Source organism: Haliaeetus leucocephalus, unplaced genomic scaffold (assembly GCF_000737465.1).
Source record: "Haliaeetus leucocephalus isolate CR32 unplaced genomic scaffold, Haliaeetus_leucocephalus-4.0 Scaffold1, whole genome shotgun sequence".
Lineage (NCBI taxonomy): Eukaryota > Metazoa > Chordata > Aves > Accipitriformes > Accipitridae > Haliaeetus > Haliaeetus leucocephalus.
In genome coordinates, this window is record NW_010972437.1 from 2553191 (window position 1) to 2580953 (window position 27763).

General features: G+C 36.8%; 1 protein-coding gene across 1 annotated transcript; it reads left to right on the forward strand.

Annotated features, from left to right (window-relative positions):
• Positions 1–3380: 3380 nt before the first annotated feature.
• Positions 3381–26206, forward strand: SLC39A10 (solute carrier family 39 (zinc transporter), member 10). The gene is made up of 10 exons (XM_010564033.1): positions 3381–3494; positions 3543–4442; positions 5935–6136; positions 11708–11877; positions 12925–13143; positions 14550–14670; positions 16580–16948; positions 18779–18859; positions 20453–20643; positions 26048–26206. Exons 1-10 carry the CDS (start codon positions 3381–3383, stop codon positions 26204–26206), a joined length of 2526 nt encoding a protein of 841 aa, XP_010562335.1.
• The last annotated feature ends 1557 nt before the right edge of the window (positions 26207–27763 follow it).

Below are 27763 nucleotides of genomic sequence, written 5' to 3' on the forward strand. Positions count from 1 at the left end.
GGCATGGAGAAAAGGTACCATTCAAAGCTAAACACCACAATTAGGGATGCATGACTAAAGTTTCAAAGTAATGCATTAGTAGTATTGTATGAGACAGTCACATGAAAAAGATCATGAGGTTGTGAAAAGGATTATGATCATGCTTTAGTCATGAATTTCCTGGTAGAGATATTTTAGTCTGGATCGTGCTTGTTTAAATGAGAATAATTTGACTTTGCTTGTTCTGGTTATATTACCATTATGTGGCAAAGGGGGAGAAAAGGTGTCTTACCTACAAAAGTAGTATCCTTTCAGTAACTGAATTTTACTTAAACTTGAGATGTTTTTTTCAGTACTGAGAAACTGACATTAAAGAAATACTGAACAATTTGCTAGAGCATTCCAGTACGCTGCATGTACTTATCTGCTGCTGCCATCTTCTGTGCAAGCATATATAAGTTCATCTTTCTCCCAGGGCTTTCATTTGTCTTGCACATACCTTAACTGCTTATTCCAGATCCTGAACCTGCTCTTCACATTAAGTAACATTCAACATTGTAAATCCTCAGTTGATGAAAATCAGCATATTCCTATAGAAATGTGGAGCTCTGTTGATCTGTCACCAGCCATACTGCTGATCCAGTACCTTTACTTACTGCCAGAATGTTTCTTCTTCCTGGGATAATGTAAGTCACAGAGCCCAGGTCCTCAGCTTGTGTGAGAAAGAGCATATGTTCTTTATTTAAAGGTTATGGAATGAGTTTCCAGTCATACAGTCTGAGGGTTGACTCAGTCCAGTGACTCTTGGATAAAGATTTGCAACCTGTTTCTTTCTACTCCACCAGTAACAACACTGTACTTACCTGTTTCCTCAGAGGAGAAGGGAAAAAGCTACTGGGAGGTGCTTTTGAGATGCTTTTAATGTTTCTGTACTAATCCCAGTGATGTATTTATAAGAACATTAAGGATGCCTTAAATAGAGTCCATGAGTGGAAAAGACTATATGAAAATAGTATCTCAGTAAATTTTGGGGATGAACCCATCATACTAAATTACTTGAAAAGATTTGTCAAAGCCCTTAAATCAGTAACTGGAATGTAGGTGATTGAACTGGAGACAATCTGTGGTCATTCCAGACTGACGGTTGAACAGCTGTTTATAAAAATAAAACTGTAATATACAATGATTACCCATTGACCTATCCAACGTTCCTGGAATCAATTTTGATGCAGATGCCTCCATTTGACAGATACTCTTCTGATCTTATGATCTTACCGATTTGTAACTGGGTCAGTATTGCAAAAGAGAGATTTGCTTTTTTTTTTTTAATCTTGCAAGCGTTTGAAGCTCCAGTGAAAAGTGAATTTTTGTGTTTTGTATTTGTAGAGGTTAACAGGAAAAACTTTTTCCCCAGTCTTGTCTATTAACTCATTTATTTGCTATAGAAAGTCATTAAAAGGTAGCCCTTTCCTTTTTTTTCCTCTGATTCTTTTTCTCTGTCAACCTGTTGCAAGTATAGGAGCTTCCAAGATATCTTTTTTTTTTTTTTTTCTTTGGTGCAATAATGTGGTTGCAAGTGCTTAAACGCAAAACATCAAGCTAATATTTTAGGAAATTAAAATGGACTTTAAATGTTTGTGGTTTGCTGCAAAGCACTTTCCTGACCGATTTCACAAAGCACAGTTTAGTTAGCAGCTGGTATGGGCTTGAGAAGGGCGACTAAATTTTCCATTTCTTGTCTGAAAGTCAGTAGCATTTTAGGATGCATTGACTAGGTCACTTGCATCTTTGTGAATGTAGGGTCAGTTGCAGCTCAAGTTAAGGTGCTCATGAGGAACTAAAACTGCTTTCAGTGTAAAAACAGATGAAATCACACTTGGCCTGTTTTCCTGTTACTTTACATCCTTGCATTTGCTGCAGTATTTTGGTAGCATCTCAGTATACAGAAAGCAGGGTGGATGGAGCTCTGTCCTTATCCTTTCTCTCAGCTCTCATTTCCTTCTCAGTCATATTCTAAATTTAACTATTTATGTGTAAAAAGCCCTACTTCTGTACTTGTTTCCTTTGTCTATTTTAGTCAACTCTGTTAAACTGTTCAAAATAGTCATTCAACCATTCAGATTGATTGGGAAGCTCCATGCTTCTTTTTGTTGTCTGCTCCTTTGCTGATATGAGGGCTTGATTATCTACCACATGTATCTAGCAGAACTGTTGTATATGTTACACGTTTTATTGGGCTTGGTACAAATTATTTGGCAGAACAAATCAAGTGTTGCTAGATAACCCTGGCAGTGTTTAAATGATTATTTATTTAGAGGTTATTCTCTACCCAAAATAAGTATCTAGAAAATAGAAGTCATAAAGTACAGTTCTTGGCTTATCTTTAGCTTTCTAATTTGATAATGTTTTTACATAAACTTGGATTTTTTTTCTTAAAAGTTTCTTTTATAGTAATTATTCCAGTTTTATATATGTTTTTGCTAGCAGATGTAAACAAAATAAAGCTGTTGTATTTTGTAAAATAGCGAATTGTTTTCAAGTCTGAAAACAAGGCAGACTTCTGCAGTGTCCTCTTATGTGATGTTGAATAGTAAGTTTCTTACATGTAATACTAACTTGAAAACCACATTGATGATACAGTTTCTAAAAATCAGTGCTAACTGCTTTGAGCTAGACTGTGTCAGCATTAACAGTATTTTTTGAGTTGCATAAACAGACGTTTTCTGTATAACCTTTTTAAATTGACATCTATGTAGGTCTTTGAAATCAGTAAACTCATGTAAGTAAAAAGTACTAAAAATACAAACATTTAAGCAATGCACTGGAGTTGGTTATTGACAACTTATTTTTAAATTAGTAATTATGAATCAAAATAGGGAATTGTGCAGTGTGTGTGTTTAGTGGAGGTGCAGCACATAAGAGAACAAATGATGTGTGGGTTTTCAACTATTATCTGCCTGTCATCCCCATAAATAAGAAAATACACTATTGTTGCTTTTAAATAACTTATTCTTTTATAACTTGTGTTTTAACAAGAGTTTCAATATTACAGGTTATCATAAGCATAGATGCCTCTGAAAACATACAGAAAAAATGTTCTGTTTTGATTGACTGTAAATGCTGATCTTTTTCTTGTAACTGCCTCCTGTCAGTATGATGCATAAGACTGCATCTCTAAAATACACAGAGCCTATCTTACTGTTGGATAAGAAAAGTACTTTAATACAAATTCTGCAGTAAAAATACTGCAATTGTTATTCTGTTAATGCCAATATCTGAAAAGATTTGCGAGTCATTCAGTTGGTACAAATAAGTACTAGACTGATAACTCATGTAGCACAAATGTTGAGATTGCTTTTACACCTACATGCTTCCCCTTGTGTTTCTTGTAGGAAACAGAGATGAAGGTACACATGCACACAAAATTTTGCATCATTTGTTTGCTGACATTTATCTTTCATCAGTGCAATCATTGCCATGAAGATGGACATGACCATGGTCCTAAAAAGGAACATGTACACTACCATAATGACTATCAGATCTCAAATGCACCATACTTCCAGAATGGAGGAACAGAATCTATGCCGAGTAAATTTTCAACGTTGGAAGCTGAAAATGAACAAAAATACTACATTGAAAAGATTTTTGATCGTTATGGTGAAAATGGAAGATTATCTTTTTTTGGCCTGGAAAAACTGTTAATAAGCCTTGGTTTAGGAGAGGTAAAAGTAGTGATGATAAATCATGATGATATTGGCCATGATCATGTTTCTCACTTATATGCTTTAGAAGTACAGGAAGGAAAGCATTCTCACTCTCATAACCATCCTCATAGCCACTCAGATTCAGAAAACCAAACCATGACTGGTATGGCTGCAAAGAGAAATCATAAATGTGACCCTGAGAGAGACGCAGTAGTGCCATCGGTAAAAGATGATGGCAAACAAATTCATGACCAGAGTCGCCATCACCATCATCACCACCCTCGTCTACATCATCATGACCATAATGGTACACATCATCCTCGTAATGATTCACTTAGTCATAGTGAACATGGAGAACAGAAACATGAACCTTCAACAGAGACAAACACAACTCAGGATCAGCCAGAGAGAAAACAACGGAAACAGAAGAAGAAGCAAAAGAAGGTCAGTGAGACTTCAGGAGATGCTACACGGGAGTATGCCCCAGATCATGATCCAGGTGATCAGTATGAGCACAATCGTGTTCATAAACGTGATCATGTACACGATGCATCTCACTTGCACGTACACCATCATGAACACAGTAGTGGCCGTTCTACTAGTCATGGACATCAAGATTCCAGTTTAGGTAATGAAGATGGACACCACCATACCAGCAAGCGAGAGGCACCTCATAAGCAGATTAGTGTAAGAAAACATGCCCTTTTTTCAACGCGTAGTCATAAGGATCGTAATGAAGATGAACGTGATCGTGAAGAGGTGAGTATGAAATGGAGAACCGGTAAGTTGACTTTCGCTGTTCTTACATAACAACTGAAGGTGCATACCTAAAAATAATGCAGAAGCACGTTTGCGACCTTTGCGTAATACAGGTAGCAGAGTGAAAATGCTAGAGGTCGCTGCCACAGTCTTAATTTATGGGTTTTCATTTCTGTCCACCCATCACCCACCTTTTCTCAGAGATCTATCTTCTTGCCTATTTACCTGTGTACAGGAGATCCTTAAAGCTTTCTGAGATACCGTGCTTACAGGTGGGGGTTTTTTCCCTTCCCAGTTGCTGTGGTTTAAGCCAGCCAGCAGCAAAGCACCACGCAGCCACTCGCTCACTCCTTCCCCCCACCCTACAGTGGGATGGGAAGGACAGTTGGAAGAAAAAAAAAAAAGGTAGAGCTTCCTGGGTTGAGGTAAGGACAGTTTACTGGGACAACACAAGGAGAGAAGAAACATAATAACTATAATACTAATAAAAGAATATATAAAGCGAGTGATGCACTATGCAATTGCTCACCACCTGGAATCCAACACTCAGCTTGTTCCCAAGCTTCAATTCCTCCTCCCCCCAGCCAGCTCCCCAGTTATATACTGAGCATGACGTCATATGGTATCGAACATCCCCTTGGTTAGTTTCAGTCAGCTGTCCTAGCTCTGCCCCCTCCCAGCTTCTTGTGAAAATTAACTCTTAGCCTGGCTGAACCCAGGACACCAATATTCATGAATACTTGCCCCACACACACACACCTTTTGGGGACTTCTTTCTGAATCTAAGATCATTAACATTTTTTGAAACTGCACAGACACTCTTTCCTAAACGACACACCTGTATCTTTTCAACATGCTTCTAATTTCTTTGTCCTAAGAGATTGTGAAGCATTGTTGATGTAGCTTCTGTAGCACTGTGCTTGGTGTAAGTTCTTCCATTTGTCCCTTCAGCATTTGTTATTTCTGCCAGAACCATAAATATACTTTCCCTTCCCCCTTACAGTTAACTACAGAAGCGGGACATTTTGATATCATGGTTTTAAACTGGAAGTCAGAGTAGGAAAGGATGGAGTGAGTGCTGAGTTTGAGTTTTTAGACTGAAGTAAAAAGTGAAACTCCAAACACAGGAGGTTGGTAGGTAGAGAGAAGTGTTAGAAATCCTATTTTGGATTTATGTTCTTCCACTCCTTTCCTGTTGCTCTTCCTTCATTACTTGTACTGTGTAATGGTAAAGAATATAGAAATTCATTTTCATTGACATTTATCAAAAATTATATAGGTATTTGGAGACTGAGTTTGTAGTGCAGTGTTTCTTTCCCCTCATAAACCACTTAGATCAGCTTAAACATGTTTTAGCACTGGTGGAATGTTGTGGGCTAGAGTTTCTACTTTCTGTTTGTGTTTTCAAATTATATGCTAAATTTTAAATAACTGTAGTTTTTAATGAAATAGTTGCTTTCATATTTAATTTGTTTGTACAATTTGCTTGCAGTGCTTAAATGTTACCCAGCTGCTACGGTACTATGGTCTGGAAACCAGCTCTCCAATATCTCCTGAATTGTTTATATACATGTGTCCTGCTTTGCTATACCAGATTGAGAGAAGGCTTTGTATTGTACATTATGATGAGCTTGAAGATTTTATTAAAAGTAAAAACGCATCAATTGAGAATAAAGATCAAACAGGTGCATCAGGTAGGTGTGTAACAGCTAAAGCCTTCAAAATTATTTTGCATTGTAAATACTAACTTCAAAGTTTGAAATGTCATATGGTTAGCATTGACTGTAGAGTAAAGGAATGGTTGAGATTTAACATATTTATTAGAAGAAATTTGAGGCAGCATGCTCCTTTAAGTCAGGAGACATAGCATCCTGTTTGGTGGTATAGTAGCCTCTCCTAAGTAACCATGGCTCAGGGAGGCATACTTTTCTTTCTTGTACCTTTTTATCCTTTTTCATTATTTTCACTTTTTATGTTTGCTTATTTTTATTTCTTTTTTGTTTTTGTCTTCTATCATTGAGGCCTAATGCGCTATCATTGGGCCTATGGCCCAGGCATTTTGGCCTGGATTCTTCCCACATATCTTCAGACACTGGACTCCTTTGTAGTAGGAACATAGGCAAGGTACAGAGTCTTTGGAGAGAGAAGGACCTCTAGGGATGAGCAAGGCCACCCACAGTTTGGATTGTTTCCATCATTTAAAATATGTCATTTTCTTGTACTGTGGCTGAGGTGGTCCATATGTTTATCTCAAAGTTGGAAAGTTGCAGTGTTCCTTTGGCACAAATTTTCTTAAGAAATTTGACCTGGATCTGTTCATTCAGGAATAGGGAACAGGACCTTCATCACAGTTCATTCACTGGAAGATATGATTTCAGAAGTTACCATTTTTATATGCTAGCAGTGATGCAAATTTGTAGAATTGACATCCAGAATTTTTTGTGAACTTAAGAAATAGAAAGACTCAAGCATGATACAAGAGCATTTAAATTGCCATTTCTGACAACACTTCCCTTTTCTGACTTCCAGTGTCAATTATTCTATACTACTCCTCTCTTAAGCATATGAGAAGTATTCAATCAAAATCCTCTATTGGCAGTTTTAATTTTTTGTGTGTGTGTGCCTTGAGTAAAAAATCAGTAGACTTTTTCTTTTCTTCTTACCATAGTTCTAAGCTAAAAATATTTTTACTATTGTTAAAGCAGTTACTTTAAGGGCAGCATCCATTGTTGTGATTTCATAACTGAGTATACTTTTAAAATAATGTTTACTATTGCTATCTTTCAGAAATTATAATGGAACTGTTGACAGATGTGTAGCTGCAGTGAAATCTAAAAAATCTTGGGTACAATGACTATGGTTTGAAAATAAAAATATTGTTAATTGTGAATATTGATTAGTACGTAGGTGCTTAGTAGCGTCATTAGAAATAAAGCTTGAAGTAACTACATTCTCATAGATGTTAACTGTGGAAAGAATGCATTGCTGGTAATCTTTCTTAACAATGCTGGAGTCATTAAAATAATTAACTTGTTATACATAAATCTCCTATAGTGACACGACACAGCTACTGTCTTGTTAACTGTTCAAAGATTGCTGTAAACCAAATATACTGTGTGTTTTATATGGCAGAAGATTGTTTTGTGGGGTAGTCTCATTGTAGTAAGAGCTGATCCCTGCCTTATTACCCAGAGGATTTCTAGAGTAACTCTAAGCATTTTCTGCCAATTAAAATGTTGAAACCATGTACCAAACTGTCATGTTGCACAGGCTTTGAACCAGTTTAATTAGAGAGTTTCTACAGATGAGTGCTTCTTTTTAAAAGAATGCATTTTCTTTCTCTGTAATGACTAAGGGAGTTGATGAATAACTCAGCTTGAAGACCTTAAACATTTTAAGAGACTTAATTTGCAAAATTAGTGAAGCTTATTATGAACATTTAACGTGTTTTATGGCATCTGATATCTTGAGTATAAATAACACATTTGCCAGTTAATTGTAAAAAATTGGGTTTTAACTTATTGATTTGGCTCTGAAAACAAGCAGTAACTTCCAAAATAAGTCAACTTGATTAGATAACGGTAAATCATTCTTCATAACAATTTCCTGTATACTGTTGTATTAACTACAGTGAGACTTCAGTTGATGTAATGATCATTTTCCCTTCTTAAGTAAGGACATGAATCGCAAAGTACCAAATCTTAACCAGTATATGGGGATTGTGGGAGGTGTAGGACAAATGTCAGTCATAGAGTAACTTAACCTGCAGGTTGTAGGATTCTACTAAAATGAAAATGTGTGCTTGTCTGAGCTAATGTAAACATTTTTAGATAGAAATATTTGCCAAAGTTAGGAGGATGCAAACATTTTTAAACACTGGCTCTCTGTGGTTTTCTTTAGTTTTAATTAAAACTTTCAAAAAAACTTAATAGACCAGTGCTGTTTCTATTCATTGATACTAACCTGTAAGGTTTCCATTAGTTCTGATAGTGCAGTTTTCTAAAGCAAAGTGATTTAATTAACTGATGGCCAAAAATTTATGAAAGCCATGTGGGGTTTTGTACCTGTAACTTACGGATAGTTCTGTAACATCTTCTAACAGAGGATTTTCAAGGGTTTATACGTACAACTGAGCTTTCACAGTGTACCTGTTGGAAGAGGTGGCATTGTTGTCGTTGAAGGCTCCTAAACAACTTAAAAGGAAAGGTACACGCTACTATGAATCAAGCCAATAGAAGTGATACAAGTAAACAGTAAGCAATTTTTTTAAAGATGGAGATCAGTTAGAGCTGTTGATTAAAAGTATTTCAGATCAGATATATCTTGTAAATCTGCCTGTGCAGATGCCAGTGTTCCCTGGAGTTTACCATTCCCTGAACCCAGGAAGGCTTTGCTTCAGTGGAACCTTTCTGTTAGCTTGCTTTCTTGTTAAAGCTTGCAGATAGCTAACCATTCTCAGCCTTCCAAGGAGTCTGCCTTACTACCCTTTTAGTCTGTTTTAATTTACAGACAGCTGTCCAAATCTGGGTCTTTCATTTGCTCCCCACTGTTTGAACAGAGGTCACTTACTGAAGAAATTGTTCAGTCACCTCCCTCCTGTTTCTTTCCACAAGTATTTTACAAGCCAGTGCATAGTAACTTCACCTCATTGACCAAGCTTTATACAGTATTCCTAGGAGTGTGATACACCAAGATCTTTTATAACTTAAGAGCTCTTGCAGTGTTCATAATATTGCATGTTAGTACCACTTCCATAATATTTTAGTGTTTTGAACATTACAGTTGAATGAAATCATTCAATAAAATTTTGTGTCAGAATTTTGTCATAAGTCTTCCTTAGTAGTCCTTTTTATATGAGGAGTGTTTGTACATATATGTAACTGTGGAGTCATGCACAGCTTTTGTATATATTTTTTATCTTTGACTTGACAGCAACCTTTTGCTGATAATTTTGGTTCCATAACATTTTTTAAGAGTTTAAACAGAGGCAGAAGCTGATGACCGAGATCTGAGAGGTGCACAGATTCCGTATTCGAATTCTCATGTGCCTCGTCTTAATCATGGTGCCATGTTTAGATACTGTATCATTTATAAGACTATGTAAGCCCTTCAGAGATGCATTTGCCAAATCTATGCTATGATATGTGAACCTTAAGCCAGTTTGCATTTTTCTCCATGTAAGGCTGTTGGTCATCTAACATGGCACTTAACATCATAATGTCTGCATCCAGATTGGAGATCCAATGTCCTGCCAAATGGCTGTGTAATTTTTATTAGGGCTACTTGTGCACGCATGCATGATTCAGCATTGAATTGCAAGTCCATGTATGCTGTTTCTTTCAACAGAGCCTGTTAATCCAGAGTACGTGATTGAAGTGCTCTGGGGATGAATCAAGGCTGCGTAGTGGCAGTATTTTGGTCAGCAGGATACTGCTTCCACTCTAGACCTACTTTTGTATTCCCATTTTCCAACCTCTGTTTTTCAGTTCCTCATCTGATGGCAGTCTTTGCCTTTTCACCAACTCTCTGTTTTCCTCTCGGTGTCAATATGTGTTTCAGTGTACGCTGCATACTTCCTAAAGCTTTTTCCAATCAGTTTTTCCTGGTGGATGTGCTCTTGTACCCTTTGCATTTGAATTGGATTGTTTCCTTTTCTGCACTGTTGTGGAATGACAGCTACAGACTTCATAAGAATGAATATCCCAAACCAAAATAAAATTTAAAACAGCAAACATTGTAAGTTTTGGTGTTGAACCAGACCAGGCCTGCAGCAGCCACCATTCTAGTGGCAAAGTCTTGTGAAATCTGATCTGTGGCATTTTTGGTACAGATAGAATTCTTGGGACATTTGACTGCTAAATTATAAAATTCATCAAGCAGCTACAACATATTAATTCCTCCTCTCTTCTCTTCTCCCTCCAACCCCCCCATTTCCCAGGATGTTTTCCCGAGCTTGATCAAAAATGAGTGGACCTTCATAGGTGTAAGGAAAGTCAGATAATGCACCAAAGTATGGAAATGCGAAAGATTCTATATCAGGAGTTGTGAGTTTTCATTAAAGTTGGCAAACTGTGTAGACATTTTTGATTAAGAATGAAGCTAGGAAAAAAAAACTGGAAAAAACTGAAGCATTTAGGCTAAAACTTAAAATAAATAAATAAAAAAGTTCAGATTGACGAAATCATGTTCATGGAAGATCTCAGCCCAAACAGTTTATGTCTGTAAAATAGGAGCAGCAACTATTCCTGTCTTTGGGACTGTGAACCTTTTGAACTGTATTGTTGGAATTAAAACAGTTTTTGTGTCCTGTTCTTTGAAGTTTCTGTGATGGGAAGAAACAAGAGAAGTGATAGAGAAGCAGAGAGAGGGGGGGGAAAAAACCCAACAGTTTTTCATTCTGAGCCTTACTGATGACGTGAAAAAGTAGAAGAAAAAATATTTTATTAGGGTGAGATGCTGACTGCAAGAGCCATATTTCTTTGCTTATAAGATCTGTTTCTTGTGTGATTCTTCCTTTTCCATGTCATATATAAATTTGCACATCTTCCCTAATTAACAGGATTATGTCGAGTGTACCATGTCGCATTATCACTTTTTCTTCTAATGACAACAATAGAGGTTCTCGGAAAAAATGTATATTGCTTTTTGTTGGTAGCAATTTGCTTTCGGCTCTTCAAGCTCTTTAATATTATAGTATTTGATTTTAAAGTTCCTCTAACAATGGTTGAGTCTTACTTACCTCTCATAAATAAAAATGTATGTTTCAAAGCACCAGGTGAAATGAATGGTGCCTAACTTATCATGTTACTCCTAACAAAGGAGCTATATTGATTCCAGTTAAATTTTGCATCAGAATCGTGTTAAAAACAAATGTTAAATATGAATTAGTGCTTGTAGAGCCCTAGTAAGTTAAGTAGTGGAGATGTTTTTGTTCCAACATGAAAGCTTTTGCTTTTTGTGTTTCATTAAGGGCTACACGGCTAAGCCTAGAACTTACAGTCAGGAAGAATTGCTGGACTCTTTTTAGCTGATTGTCTTCTGATGTTTTTCACTGTATTGTACTGTACTGTGAATAAGCCTGTGTATTTTTTGCTGTGGACTTCAGTACTGCCTTCCTATTTTTCAACAACTTTTGAATGAACAATCACACAACTTGGGTTAAAGGAAGGTCACCTTCTTAACAGATAGTTGAAAGTCATTAATCAGTCTTAAAAGTTTTACAAGTATTGTTCTGATAACCTTTCTGTATTCATTTCTTCCCACAGCCTGGTTTTGTGGTATCATCTCTATCACCGTCATTAGCCTGCTTTCCTTGCTAGGTGTGATCTTGATTCCCATCATTAACCAATGGTGCTTCAAATTTCTTCTAACTTTCTTGGTAGCTCTGGCTGTAGGAACAATGAGTGGAGATGCACTACTCCATCTGTTGCCACATGCAAGTATTGTTTCCTTACCTTTTATTCTTAATTGTGACTGAACATAGAATTTTCAAAGAATTGTTTGACAAGCTATCAACAAACAAATGGTCACTCATGCAGATGTAGATTGGCTTGACTGTGAGGGACATCTTGAAACAGTGTTTGAGACTTTCTCGTAACAAAAAGAAAGGAAATGTGTGTTTCTTAAAAAAATAATTAGAAAAAAAATTTTAAAAAGTGGTTGTGTACTCATGTTTAATTTCTGTCACAGTATTTTAAAACACCTAATGAGACCAACAAGAGTATTTTAAATTTAGCAGTATTACTGTCTCTTGTCTACTGATAGTTGTGTATCAGTACCACTTAAAAATATGTCAGGGGGATTAACCTTCCTGGTTACTAGCTTTTGGGGAGAAAGTAACCTCTAACTTACTGAATCAAGAAATTGTCCAAGTTCCTGGGAAGGTAAGCAGTTTTTAATTTGTGATGGTATACTGTAATTCTTCAAAGGGGAAATGTTTTCTAGAATTTTGTTACCTTAATTCTTTTAGCAATAAGACTAATGTTTATGTGTTTTCTTTGTGTAAATTTTCATTCAAATTTTTGGTCATGTATTTTTTTTTTGAAAGTTTATATTTCAGATCAGAATTAAGGCTGTAATTGACTGTAATAGTTAAAAAAAAAACCATGAGGTTTGGTTGCTAATGGGAGTATAGGAATGGTAATTCCTTGTGACATTTCTGAGTGTTAGTCTCATTATCTTCAGCATTGTGACAGAAAAAGCTGAAGTTAGATTATCTCCCACTCCCCCCCCTAAAAATTTCCCAGAGGAATATTTTTTTAATTGATTATGGTAATGAATAGTCTAATGAAAAATTTCTATGGTAAAATGTGTTTGTATAAAAAAAAAAAAAAACAAAATGCCAAAACACAGCCCAAATTCTTGAAGTCTTTTTATGCTTACTTTTCTGGCAATGTTACATATTTTGTCATCTGAGCTCAGAGCCATTTCAGTCTCCTGATTGCACCAGGTCATGCTGTGTTTTTATTTTCTCTCCTAATAGTCACATGGAGGCCACAACCATAGTCACCACCATGGCCAAGGTCATGTTCATGAACACAAGCGTTCTCATCGACATGCCCATGGACATGGAGTACGGACTGAAGGCTTTCTAGAAGAAAATGATCCAGTGCTGAAAGGTCTTGTGGCACTTGGAGGCATTTATGTTTTGTTCATCATTGAACATTGTATAAGAATGTACAAGCATTACAATAAACAAAAGGTACACACTAAAATTGCATGCTATTTTAAAATATAGTACCTGAAGTTATCTTCTGAGTGTTGAGGAATTGGCTGTGTGATGATTCATTATTCTGTGAACATGAACAAGTGCTGCTAATCTGCATTCTGTTTGATTTTTATGTGAGGAAACCCTTTTCTAAAAGAGGTTGCTTTTCTTAACAAGGTAATTTGGGAAGACAGAGTAGAAATCTGATGGGGCAGGTTGCAGCTCTTTGGCCAGATATATTTGGAGGTAGATCTAAGTAAAAGAGATTACAGCTCTTTCTCTAAAGTGCTGTGATTTTTTTGCAAAAATATGAAAGGCAGTATGTAAGAAAGAACTGGTAATAGAGTCAGACAATTGTCAGACAATTTACAAGAAATTTAACTGAATACTATTAGCTAACGATGCCAGTGTAACAGAGTTACTCAGTTTTTCCACATGGGAAAATGCTAAAATTTGCAGACCTCCTGCTTTCTATAAATTGCCAGTCAAATTTTAACTTGTTTCCCTGAAAATGATTGGATTTTTAGGGCTGGGAGCATGCTGTATTCATGATGGTGGTATAAAAGGAGAGTGAGTACCGCAGGGGCAGTGTGACAGGGTGTAGAAATTCAAGCCACCAAAGAGCCATGTTCTTTCAACAGTCAATATAAATACACTTTTAACTGTGCCTCCATCATTCGACTTTGAGGAGAAAATGATTTTGGTGAAACTGTAACTGCTTCTTTCAACATGAGTGTGGAAAATTTTAAGTTCTCTGTTTTCATGTCAGACTTGCTGCCTCAGCTGGACAGGCAGCAAAAGATTTTCTGTGTTGGAGGAGGCATTTCTTAGATCTTCTGATAAAGAGATAAAAGCTGTCACATTGGGCATAAATCTTCTCTGAGATTAATTAAATAATTAAATCCCGTAGGCTGCTTTGGCAAATCTAAGACCTCTGTTGTATGGGCTGCAGATAGGAAAGTAGCAAGCTTTTCTCTAAAGGGAAATACAAGGAAATTATATGAGTATAAAAAAAAAGTTGAACGAAAGAGAGGAGCTGTTCTTGCTGCATGCTTGCTTTCTTGAACAAAATAAGCAAATACAATAACTCTGCACAGATGTGTTTCTGGGCTGTTAGAGCAGTCCTTGTCATAATGTAGTCTATTACTGAAGTGAAATATCATCTGTGTGTGTTTGTGACTGAGTGAGTTTCTGTGGTAGGTAGCTAAGAATTTCCACTGGGATACATATTGTTGCTGAGCCTTAAAAAGATGAATATTCTGTAGTCACATACTTCTGTGAGACATATTAAGAGACAGTAACTTAGTCTATGTTGAAGAGATTTTTGGACAACATTTCAGTTTCTTTTATTTCCATTGATGTCTTTTTACAAACCAGATGTTATCTGTTTCCTGTTGCAGAGTAAGCAGAAATGGTGCAAGAAAAAGCAGACTGAAGAATCACCAATTGGAACGAAGCTTTCTGATCACAAATTAAATAATAGACCAGATGCTGACTGGCTTCAGCTCAAACCCCTTGCAGGTAGGCATTTATTTTCAGAATTTTCTCTGATTATGAGACTCAAAGTAATGGCATGTAACCTATGGCATGTAGCAAGTAACCTCTTGTACAGTTTTGCTGCTATTATGCAAATCATTGTTAATAAGATTTAATAGGCTTTCCCTATTAAATCTTTTTTTATGTTGTTTTCCTTAGATCTGAGAGCACTCTGAACAGTTCCTAATATGCCATACGACTGTTCTCAGACTTCTGAAGCAGTCAGGTTTTGGGTGGCTGTGGTCCTTTTTTTGGTTTTGTGGTGTTTTTTGGTTAAGCTGTGCCTGACTAGCCCAGCCCTGGCAAAAATTAGATCAAAAATGAACACACGCAACCTGAAAGGGGATATCTGTTTCACTTTGAAGATTCCAGCCTCTGACCAATTATAGTTTGGCTGAGAAGGCTAAACAAAATTAATTTCTTTTCATAAATACAACCAAGTATTCTGAATATTCCTCAGGTATCCAAAACAACTTTCACATACTGTTCCTTCATGACAGTCTGAATGCTCATGCAGTGTGTACCCAGAAGGAATGCCATATCACCCTTCTTGATCGGGTGAGGGAAGGGGAAGGGCTTTGCTTCATCACCTTCCCTTTCTGTTGTCTGCATGGCTGCTGAATTAATTTGTTGATGGAGAATACCTAGGCTATATCTATACAAATGCAATTCTGTTAATTTGAATGGTTTGTAGAAGGGAGAGTTAGGACTGTAGCCTTCTCAACTCAAACAATTTGAAATGGGATTTGGGACATTGACATAGAACATAGGAAGACTTTCAACTGTGAGGATGGTGGTACATGTATTTGAAATGTCTTCATTTTCTTTTAACGGGCAATGAGAGGAATTTTGCTTCTAATAACATGGAGTACGTACTGGTTTTATAACACTGTTCCTCTGAAAGTGCACTGTGCTGATCAGTAAATCATTCGTGCTACAGGCACTGGAAGCCCATGCTGAACTTGAATTTTGAACGGCAGTGCCACCTGAATGGCCATTCCATTTCTTTTTAAACAGCTTCCAAATGATGTTTAAGAGTCTGTTTATCTAGAACTCTTTGCTGTTTAAGTACTCTGTGCCTGTTTTTTTAATTCCACTTACTGTTTGCTTATTTTTGACTTGGAAATATTTTTGTTGAATTATTGCTAATAACTTCATTGTCCAGAACTGCTTTTTTTCCACAATTGGTTTTGTTTCCTGGAGCATAGATTGCCGGTTTCATTTATTTATTAATACGTTAGAAATTTTAGTAGACTTAAAATTCCTGCATGTATGCCTTCTGCATTGTTTTTGCTTTGTGTTTCTTTGTAAAAATGGCTTTGATTGCTAGCAGGGTAATGAGCTACACTGAAGGAGCTCACTGTATGACACAAGCATCTGATGCAAAGATGCATGCAATAAACTATTTAAAGATCTGTTGTATCAGTGGCAGATCTGGGTATGCTTCAGTGAAGGCTAAGTTGTGACCTGTATGGGCATGCATAGAGAGTAGCCAGTTAAGGTTTCCTGAGCCGTTCAGATTCCATCTACAGCATATAAGACATTATTATCGTTCTGGCAACTGTCCTTTCCCAATGTTGAACCATAAACTTTGTCAGTAGCAAAATTACAGATACAAGCCTAGGTCAGGCTAAAACTGACTTTGTGTGCTATGGATACAGTGCTGTTGCCTTGTAGTGGAGACTTCCACATGCTATACATGTGAAAAAATGGAGCGGTGAGAGATTTATTCTTTTGGCTGAACGTTGACAACAAAGTTACTAGACTGGGATGTGTTAAAATATTTTTTTGCTTTCGCAAAGAAGTTAAATTCTTAGCTCAATGATGCAGTAGTTGCTGGTGATATTTTAAATGAGAATTAATGCAGTATCTCTCCCAACTGGCTTCAATCTAGGAGCAGATGATTCAGTTTTATCTGAAGATCGACTCAATGAGACTGAACTAACTGATTTAGATGGCCAGCTGGAGTCCCCTCCCAAAAACTTCTTGTCTGTAGAAGAGGACAACAATATGCACCATTCTCACAATGATGTCTCACGTGCTGCTCAAGAGCATGATCTTCATGATTCAGAGTATGACAGCCATGGCGAAGATAAAATGATAGCTAGAAAACACAGTCACCACTGGCATCACAAACATTCCCATCATTCCCATGGCCACTGTCATTCTGGAAAAGACCTGAAAGATACTGGGATAGCTAATATTGCTTGGATGGTAATTATGGGAGATGGCATTCACAACTTTAGTGATGGCTTAGCAATCGGTAAGCAAAAGCACTGATTATTTCTCAACAGTTTCTTCTTACCTTTAGTAACTTTGGTAATATTTTCCTTATCAGTGATCACAGGTAAGGCTTCCAGTTAGCTCCTATGGTTACTGGCATTGTTTAATCTCCTTCAGAGCAGAAATTAAAAGGCCATTAATTGTAATAGTCTTCCCATTGTTAATATTCTGTGGCTGTTTCCACCAAGATTACTGTATTGATAGTAGTGACAGTGCAATCTCTGCCAAATAAAGATAGGTGCAGACAAACCTCCTTATGAGTTATGGAGCACGTGTAATGCACACTTGTTGTTTGGGTCTTTGTAATTGCCTTTGAATAAGAAATAAGTTCCTTTCAGTCTTACTTACAATATTTATTTGTAACAATAGTACTATTTCAATTATTATTAATATATAGAATTATACAGTACTTGTAAATAATAAATGTACTATGAGTCAGGTTACTGAAATAATTTTTTTTAAAAGTGCTACTTAGTGTAATTTAATTTTTGTTTGAGCAAAGTATTGTTTTGGCTTATGCTCAGTATAGATTTATTTCTAGCCAAATGTAGAAGAAATTGAAGTACCAAACAGATCTTACTAGATTTATTAAATCAACTTTGATTCACATAAGCCTCTAAATGTGATTTGAACTGTAAAACACATTACTTTTTTAATAGATGTCATACAATTCAAAATGATGGTGAGAGTACTGAAGTGCATACTTTTAATTTTTTACTAAGGTAGCTACTAAGAGTACACAGGGTTCTGAACTACTAGCAGAAGGAACATACCCATTTTGAAGGGCGGGGTATAAGCTACTTATTAGGTTCTGGACTTAACAATGGAATCTACTACAGTTTCTCCAAACAATTTCTAAAGAAACTAAACTCCATAAAAATTAACCTTTTGCTTCATTTTCACATTAAACAGGTAAGACATTTAGACAGTGGCTTCTAAGGCCAAAAAGGATCACTACGCCATCTGTTTAGAACTTCACTGTATTGCAACTCCATTTCTAAATATTCCTGTGTCAAGCCCAAACAGCTGATTCTTTGGTAAAATGTAGATTTTAGAAAAGCATGTTCATCTTGTTAATATATCAAGTTATGAGGAATCCAGAGGAAAGTTAAATTTCCTCTCTGTCTTCAGATTGTGTCTTCTCTTTCTACTTTATTTTGCCTGTTTTGACTGCTCACTACAGGCTCTTATTGTGCATTTCTCTGCTACAGTACAGAAATTTAATACCAGTTTTCTTATCTCAGAATTATTTAAGGTATGAACTTAAAGTTGATTGAATTAAATTGGCTTACACAAAAGTTACTGAAGAAGTTTATGCCAATGTTTTTCTCGTTATTCTCCAGATCTGGCTTATTAATGTTGCTGATATGTGCTCTACAAATAAGCATAAAGGAAATAGAGAGGTTATCGGTTAAATATTAGTTTGGATTTCCAACCTGGAAAGAAGAGAGCTAGACTGTTGCTCATGTGTACTCTTAACTGTCATGATCTACTTGAGAGTTCCTAAAAATGTGTAAAAGTGGTGCTATTTATTAGCTTGTTGCCTTTATGTCTCTGTTTTGCTTGGTCGTGTTCTCCTCTCCCAGGATTTGTCTTTCAGATAAATCGAGTAATAAAGTATGCGGTGGTAATGCACATCCAGGATACTTCCAATATTTCAGTTTATATACAAACAGGACACAGACATAATGAAAAAATATTAGAGCATGCATTCTGACGGAAGAGTGTCATCTCTTGAAAGTCTGTTGATTAAAGTTTCTGACTTGAAAATAGTAAATTATCATTTGGATTTTTTTTTTTCTTCCCCTAGGAGCAGCTTTTAGTGCTGGACTGACAGGAGGAATTAGTACATCTATAGCAGTATTTTGTCATGAGCTTCCCCATGAATTAGGTAACAATTCTATTCTTCATCTGTACAAAATATTTATCTAAAAGCTGTTGCAATACTCATCCTGATAAGCATAATGGAATGCAGATGCTGCAAGGGTGACCAGAACTTTGGAGTAGTGGAACAATATTGCTTCAAAGTACATAATGAGAATATTAATCAGGATTATATTTGCAGATATCTAGTTACAGCAGTTTTGTGAAGCTTTTTGAACATGTTTTAAAAATGTTCTTAGGAGCATACAATTTACATTTAGGTATTACACCTCTGCATTTTATAGAGAGTGTTTCACACTACTCTGTGTGGCATTGTCTTACACAACGTTAAGTTACATAAGTAAACACAATTTTATGTAAGTAAAATTCTTCAGAAGATGCTTTGTACCGATTGTTGCTGAGTCGAGCAAGTGCTGATGACTATTTAGGCTAAAGCCTGTAGGCATTGTTGCCAGTACCATTGATTCTTCCCCCCCTAACTGAAGCATTTCTTCTTGGTGTTAGCTAACCACAATGAAACTTGTTTTCCTGTGAGCCATAAGACATGTTGCATGAAATTTTAGTTCACATTTTATATAGGCAGATACTAAGTATAAGGTAGGTAATGGGCACAGATGGGAAATAATAGAGCAGATGTTCATGGTTTGACAATGGTGCTGTACAATTATTAGTTAAGTGAAGCTGCTGCAGTATATAAAGGATTGCAATATATATTAGTGTGCTTATAACTTGCTAGGTTAACATGATTAAATTAACCTTGTATGAGAAGTGAGTAGTTCACTGTACATATTTTTTATTTTGATTCTAGGTTTTGATTCTAGATTAAACAATTTCTAGCATATCTGACATGAGAATATTATATTAATTGCCCTCATGACTGCATATCATCTTCAACTCCTCATATTCACAGAAGTTCAGTTTGAAGGGAGTAAAACTATCAAAGCTGATTATAAGATGAAAATTTAGATCTTTCTAGAATGTCTACCTCTATCAGCAATTTTAGCAGACCTGTCCTGAATTCAAAATAAAACGGGTTATCCTGGCATGTCTTAAACCAGAAAATTGATTCAGCATGGATGTGAAGTCATTCTTTCTGAATGTGCTATAGTTTCCTAGTGCTATATTTCTCAAATTCATTGTCACCTTCTGTGGGGACTCAGGCCTTGTTACCCTCCTCTTGAATTTGCAGAATGAGGTGTATATAGCTAAGAGGAATTTTCACAGGTATTGATCAAAACTAAGCCTCTGCTTTATGTGCCATGAAGAACTTCTATGAAGACAAGTCTGTATGCACAGATGTATTCTCTGTGGGAGGACCAGATCTAGACTCCTCCATTTACCTTTTAACGGTTAATCACCATTACCTTTCTGACAATCAGCATGATGAATAGGCACTTTAAATCATATTTTAATCAAGGGATTGCAGTACATAAATACAGTTCTTGTAAGAGTTGTCAAATCCTGTTGCCTAGTCTTCCTCTGAGCCTCTGTAGCAGCATTTTTACTTTGGCAATCCCCTGGATTGGTGAGATAGTAAATGTAGGCTATATTCTCCTGAGAAGCATTGATACTAAACCCCTGTGTTCTTTCTCCATTTTAGGTGACTTTGCTGTGCTTCTTAAAGCAGGTATGACAGTAAAGCAAGCTATTGTGTACAACCTCCTGTCTGCCATGATGGCTTACATAGGAATGCTGATAGGCACAGCAGTGGGACAGTATGCTAATAACATCACCCTGTGGATCTTTGCAATCACTGCAGGCATGTTCCTCTATGTGGCATTGGTTGACATGGTAAGGTTGTTATGATTCTGTGTCATTTTTGCATTCCATGCATAAAACCTAGGACTTGAAGTGGCACCTATGACAGAACTTTTTTTGTTATATGCATAAAATATCTGTAGACAGTAAATGGCTGTTTCTGTTCTACGACTTTTTAAAATGTTGCAGATACTTTGAGAGATGTGAAGTTTTATAGTTGCTTGCTTGTTTGGGTTTCTGCTACCAAAGTCTGCCACTGACTCCTGTTAAAATACAAAAACTACAGGGGGGCTGGGAAAGCCACTTACACTTCCCACTAATGAACTAGTAAAAATAATAACTTCCCACTAATAAAAATAGGATGACTGGTTTTGTGGATGGGGCATTAGACGCTGGAGTTCAATCCAGTATTTAGAATAGTTCTTCACTAAAATTTAATCTTCATGTATTTCATTCTGGAAAGCTTAGTCTGAACCCTTAGCATGAGCAGCTGGTAATACATAGCTCTTGTGGTGATCAGCTTTTTAAAAAATTATGTGGTGGAAAAATGCTGTTGCATCAAGAACATATAGGTACATTATATTTAGTGTGTGTACACTGTAGATCCAGATCCTTCAGGCAGTAATGCATTTGTGCATACGGTATCAGTCCATATTCAGTCCTGATTTCTCTCCTAACCAGCTTCAGAGCTGCATTTAAATAAGCCAATTTTCTCACTTCTTGTCTTTCCCAAGCCCAATGATGATGAAATCCATTTTCATTTTTGATGTATTTTGTAATGCCCCTTTCTGCCTTAACATACAGAGAAAAAGATGCGTCACTTCCCTGGATTTTAAGGACAGATCTTATATTGTGTTAAATTATTAACCAATTAGACTAGGAACTCCAACCTAGTTAAAGCTTTAATTCATAAGGGTTCAGACAGCTTTTTGTGGAGTAGCTTCCTAGATTTCAGTTGCTTCATTCACAAACTACTCTTTCCTAGTACAGACACCTAAAGCAGAGGCAAGCTTCCTCACAACTGTTATTGTTCTCCTCAGCTAGACTAAGTAGCCATCTACCTATTATCAGTAGATTGCCACTTGGATCACCTGGTGTGGCTACATACTGCTTATAGAAAAGTACTTAAATGTAACTGGAGTTCTGGCTTTGAGTGGTGTTCCAGCAGAGATTTTGTTCAACCTCATGGCATCTCCGTAGAGGGTTGGGTTTAGTGGAATGAGGACCAGCCTGTTTTAGTTTTCAGTTGTGGGTAAAATGGAATATTTTACTGTCCTGAAGTATTTTAAACCATGCATTTTCTTCAGCTTTCCAAATTTTCTTCAGAGATTTTGTTGCTGTACCTGGTAACTCTGTTTGTTAGCCTACATTGCTAGTTCTGCTCTCCTGCATACATTTGTGCTGACTATCCTGTTTTCAAACCACGTTTTTTAGCAGCTTCCTTAAAAGTTAACTGGTATAGGAGGGAAACGTATGATGTTTGACTCTCACTGGCTGACTTGTCAAAGCAGGCAGGCATCTGTCAGTTACTTCAAGCCACTGACACAGACTTAGGTTTTCAGCAATTCTCACTGAAACAGCATGACATCTTTGTCAGATCATTGTCTATGAAGCTGTCAGACGTCTGCTCTGCTGTGGGCTGATTGTATTATTTCCCTGGTGCTAACTAAAGCAGCTGACGTTATGAAGATCCCTCTGCCCTTTGCTGCTGTGGCCAATAGTTGCCAGTTCCTAGCCATGGCTGCTCAGTCTGGTTTCTCAGCCTCAGTGGTATCATTGAAGCACCAGTGAAGACCGCTGAAAGCGAGGGTTCAGTTTCCGCTGAATTTCCTGGTATCAGCAGAAGCCGTCTTGGCCGTTCTGCTCTTTAGCAAATTTACCTCTGTGGTTAGTTCTATGTTCAGCACTACTGCCACATTGGTGCTTAAGAAACTTAGTGCCAGTGGGGCTTCCAGCTTACTTCTAGGTGGCACCCTCCATGTCTGAGCACTTTCTCTTAAACTCAGCTTTGGTTCTGAAGATCCCATGTTAGTCCCATTAGTAGTCATCAAATGGGAGCTTGAGCACAGGTCAAGGCAGGACACAGTGGTGGAGGCTACTCCTGTGATCTTCAGCTCATTCAGTCCTGCTTGCCATTAGGTCCTTTATGACTAGGACTCATGGAAGCCAAGCATTGGCCATCACACCATGGGATATTTCACTTCATTATGGAGACTTTAATTTGTAAATCCACTCTAGTGATGAAGTTGTTCTAATCTATTACAAGGTAAGTAAGTCCTTTTCAGGGCTTGCTAAATAGTGTCTGCATAGCTGAGAGTGATCTTTTATGCAACTTTAGATGTTCTACAGTAGCCTATAATTACCACTTGCTTATAAGTAAGTCCTGTGGCTGATACTTATTTCCTGTACTTATTTTGACTGAAGACATCATGTGTAAAGGAAAGCAGTATTTTCATTCTTTTATTCCTTGTCCTTTTCCTCAGTCATCATAGTAGCAACCAAATAGTCAAGCCCCAATGGTCTGACTAAACAAGAGCAGGAAAAGTTCCGCAAGACACACTTGAAACTGCACCAGATTTCTGTCTTGATGTTTCCATAATCATCTCCCTCCTTCTCAAAGACCTTGTTATCTGACACTTAATAAGAACAGATTTTGATCCCTCCCCAGCTTGATAGAGGTTCACATAGGTGCAGTTCTCCATCCATTCCTTAGACCAGCCCATTCAGAATGGACTTTTTGGTATTGTTGCATCCAACTGTCCTGAAGTTTGTCTAATTACGTGTTTTCTAATGGTAAGCATGCTCTTCTCCAGTAGAACCTAAACTCAGGCCTTTCTTTCTAAATCCTTCAGTCTTTCCATGATCTCTTGTGACGTTTCATTTGGTGATAACTATCAGAAGAATAATCATAATATCCTCTTTCCTGACACTGCTGGTTTAGTTAGAATGAGTACATTGAATTTTCCTATATTCCTTCCCAGTCCAACTTGAATCATTTCATCTTACTGGAAAATAAATTTATCTATCATCTGCTATATTTTTCATTCCTTACACCTCTAGGGCTGAAACTAAGCTTTCAGCTTCAAGAGGGTGTTATTTTTTTTTCTGCTGACAGGACCAGACTCTTTATACGGTCCCTGAAATTGGTCACATCAATAGCTAATAAAGCAAAAAGTTTAGTAATCTTTAGATGTGCTGTCAAAGTAGATAACCAGCAGTGTTAAAGCCCATTATACTAATACTAAGGTGAAGCCTTTTTTCATCCAGGCAATGTTCCACCAGATCTCAAAAAACATCTGTGGCTTCTCTGAATAGTTTCTTCTTCATGCATACCAAGCTGCTATCATCTGAAGTTCTGTTTATACCTCCTTTAGCTACTGCAGCATTGCAGAGACATCAAAGTTGAAGCAGTACTGTGTAGAGTGTTAGGCAGTAGCTATATTCAAATGAGGCACTTCAAGGAGATTTGCCTCCAGGTAAATGTGAATATGCAAGAGGTTCCTACAGTGCTCGTGCATGTGTGGGCTGTATCTCAAAGATGGAGGGAGGGCTTTTGCCAGTAACAAGTTCTTGCAGTGCACAGCCTCCTTCCCTCTCAAAGTCTTTCCAGGACCCTTTCTACACTGGGATTCTGCAGCTGAGGGAGAGCAAAAAGTGGCACTGGTCTGCTCTGCCTGCCTACTCTGGCTCTGAGTACAAGAAGGAGGAGCTTGAGCGCGTCCCTTCGGATATGGCGACAGTAAAAATAAATATTTTTAAGAAAGACAGTGATGGGGAGTGCACCCATAGCACTGGTTACTGTTAAACAACCTTTTTTTTTCTATTTTAAAGGGGTCTTTTACTTGCTGTTCAGTTCCCCAGTTTTGGGAATATATGACAGCTGTCACTATCAGTAGCTAAGACTTCCACTTCTACTCATCATGCTCTTCCTTTTCATGGCCATGACTGGAAACCTTGGAAGTTTTGGAGACAGAGCACTGTGCTCTTCCTAGGCTTTGAAACAGATGCCAGAATACTCCTTGATTATTCTTAACAGCATCTTTAGAGTTGGAACAGCAATATTATGTCTCTGTAGAAGTTGATTACAAAATTTGAATTACGTGCAGATCTTCCATTCAAGAAACATGAAGGTGAGAATTGGCAGTAGCAATTCTAGCACAATTCTCTGATTAGGTTTTGTATTACTTGGTAAATACAACTCTGATCTATTAAAAAGAAAATAATTCTGCAACAAATCTTGCCTGACAACATGAGAGCTATGTAGCAATCTTCAGCAGTGTAAAGTCTGTGATTACTTCATTTATTCTTACTGACTTAACGGTACTTTGTAATTTGGTGTAGTGCTTGCTGTTAAGCTGCCTGCTCTATTGTATAGGTGATAAACATTTTTCACACCAGTATATTTTTTTATATTTAAATGCTCAGTGGGTCAAATTAATTGTCAGCTTTATGTATCTTTTTGAAATAGAGTAATACAAGACCAGATAGGTAATATATTTAGGTTTTTAGCAGATCTGATGCTCTGATAATTTGTCATTTTCTGTTGTGCAGTATTCAGGTACTCGGAATAACTAAAACTATTCTAGCCTATCTAATGAAGAGCAATAAATAGGACTCACGCTGTGTACTACCTGAAGTTTCCATTTTGTTCTTCTGTACTAAGTATGTCTTGAAGGAATTCCTTCATTTACTTCATGCTTTCTTGAAATAATTTCTTTGTAAAATGTTTTATTTCTCTTCTGTATGGGTGGCTTTGTAAGACGCTTAATAAGATTTATTTTTACATCTTTCAAGACCACTATTACTGATTTGTTGCTTTTGTCAGTACTGTTTGACTTTTCTTCATAGGTGAGGAATATATAGAATATCCAGAGCTTTCAGAATTTTTTTTATAGCTTCACATAGAATTTCTCTTGAATTACTTGTAGCTGTTATTCCCATATTTAAAAGGGACATGTATGTGAATATGTGTAAGCATGTAACATGACAAATGAATGGCTAAGTTAATCAGCAAAGTAATTGTAAAGGGTATATTTATAGCAACGCAATTACTGCAAAAATAGTTAAAGATTTTTATTATGTTTATTTGAGCATGACAATTTTCATTGAGTAAAAGAACTCAAAAGAGCAGAGCTTGGAGAGTGCTGGGCTGGTCCTTGAGGAAGTTGAAGTTCAAGTAGATATGTGATCCAGTAAAAGCTTAAGAAAAAAAAGTTCAAAGGAAAGGAAAGGCATTTTTAGTTTGTTTTGTAAATACATTATGTGATCATGTTTTTAATCAAATTTACTGGTTAGGTAGAGTTTAAGCTATGTCTTAGTGTATTGGGTTTATAACTGAATCCTGGAGTGTTTATTCTTGACAATATCACCTTGTGAACTTTTCTGTGTATAAGTGGAATAGAGGTGAAATAACTTGCTAAATTGTTTTTCCTTTTAGCTTCCAGAAATGCTTCATGGAGATGGAGATAATGAAGAGCATGGTTATTGTCCCGTGGGGCAGTTCGTTCTTCAGAATCTAGGCCTGCTTCTTGGATTTGCCATCATGCTGGTGATTGCCCTCTATGAAGATAAAATTGTGCTTGACATCCAGTTTTGACCTAATTCTGGTAATCACTGTGGTTACAATAATGTTACTGTATGGCTTCAAGTCTGCACTGTTTCACTGTATGCACATTGCTCAGAGGAAAAGCAGTGGCTTGCACTACTTACACAACTACAGTATATTCATTTCTGTGTAGATTAACTTCTGCTTTTTTTCTAATTCAAATCAGATGATATCACCCAATGCATCTTCTAAACTCAAGTGATCAACAATTAGGAAATACTGAATACAAGAAATAAATGCCAAGTTCAGTGTACTATATAGGAAGCACTGCTTGCTTAAGACAGAAAAAGTACAGCGAATGATCTACTCATTTGGGAAAATACCATTTCATTAGTACATTTGAACAGAACCCAGAAAATGTTACAACTGAAATTCATACCTCTGCAAGGAACCTATGTAAGCTTTTAGTGCCACATAAGTATTAAGTAAGTAGCACATGTGTCTCTCTCTCTATATGTATAGATAGAGAGAGAGAGAGAGAGAGAGAGAGATACAGATATGCATGCATATATATGTGTGTGTGTATATTATTCATTCTGTGCCGATTCTTCTGCATATGGGTGACTTGAAGTGCTAAATCTTACAACAGCACGTGATTGGAAACCACTGTGCCGTTTTAAATTTTAAAAAAGAAACCCAAAACCTAAACACTGTTTAAATTCTTAGAGTATGTGTTAAGCTGCACTCCATCATTATAAACTTCATGTGTAAGAAGGCAGGCTGTTGCAATATACGCTGCAAAGTGCTATGTTCTGTCGAGGACCAGTTTGACAATGTTTTTCCTGACTAAGATTTATTTGATGTTTGTTCCTTGATATTAGTAGGAAAATGCAAAATGCGGTAGAATTAGCGTTAGCTTGGGGAAATCCCTGATGTTGGAGTTATTGAGCTATTTCTGATTCTTTTTTACAGATGCTAAACATGTATTGTGTGCCACTTGCAGCATAAACTACTGAAGAATTGTGGCTGTGAATTTGTGCAAACTCTTTTAACAGAGAATCCGTATGGGAATTTCTCCACATTTTTAAATAATTATTTTGGACTGTTTTCTCGTCTTCATGTTAAAACAATCCAAAATGCAAGATGGTAGTTACTGAACCTGGGCACAAAGGTTAAATTATGCTCTCTGTATGTAGTACTGGTAGGTTATTTACAATACTGTAATATCAGATCAAAATCTGTTTCTACAATGCCTTGATATCAGACATTGTAGCACCGGCCATTTCTGGCAGCGGAGGGTATGTAAGAAGATTTCTACTTCCAGCATAAAGGAGTTAATTTCTATGATTTTTTTTTTACCGTTTTGGTATTTAAATTAGAGTATTAAAAAGCAGACGTGATAGATCTGTGGTATGTGTAATTGGGAAGGATAGACTGCAAATTTGGGCCTTAACTTGCTGGGATCAGCTGTCCTACATCGGATTGTGCCGATACGCTTATATTGCCAGACATGAGTTAGTTCTTCTTGTACCCATCTCCTTAAAAAAATTGTGAGTTTGTGAGGAGTGCAAGTTGATTCTGTAGTACCAGTCCTAAGCATGGTAGTAG

What these genes read in the sequence shown, in the direction of transcription:
- SLC39A10 (XM_010564033.1), top strand. Translation starts at nt 3,381, where the DNA reads ATGAAGGTACACATGCACACAAAATTTTGCATCATTTGTTTGCTGACA. An exon ending in ATGGTCCTAAAAAGGAACAT is followed by an intron (nt 3,495 to 3,542) that starts GTACACTACCAT and finishes CCATACTTCCAG; the next exon opens with AATGGAGGAACAGAATCTAT. An exon ending in ATGTGGCATTGGTTGACATG is followed by an intron (nt 20,644 to 26,047) that starts GTAAGGTTGTTA and finishes TTTTCCTTTTAG; the next exon opens with CTTCCAGAAATGCTTCATGG.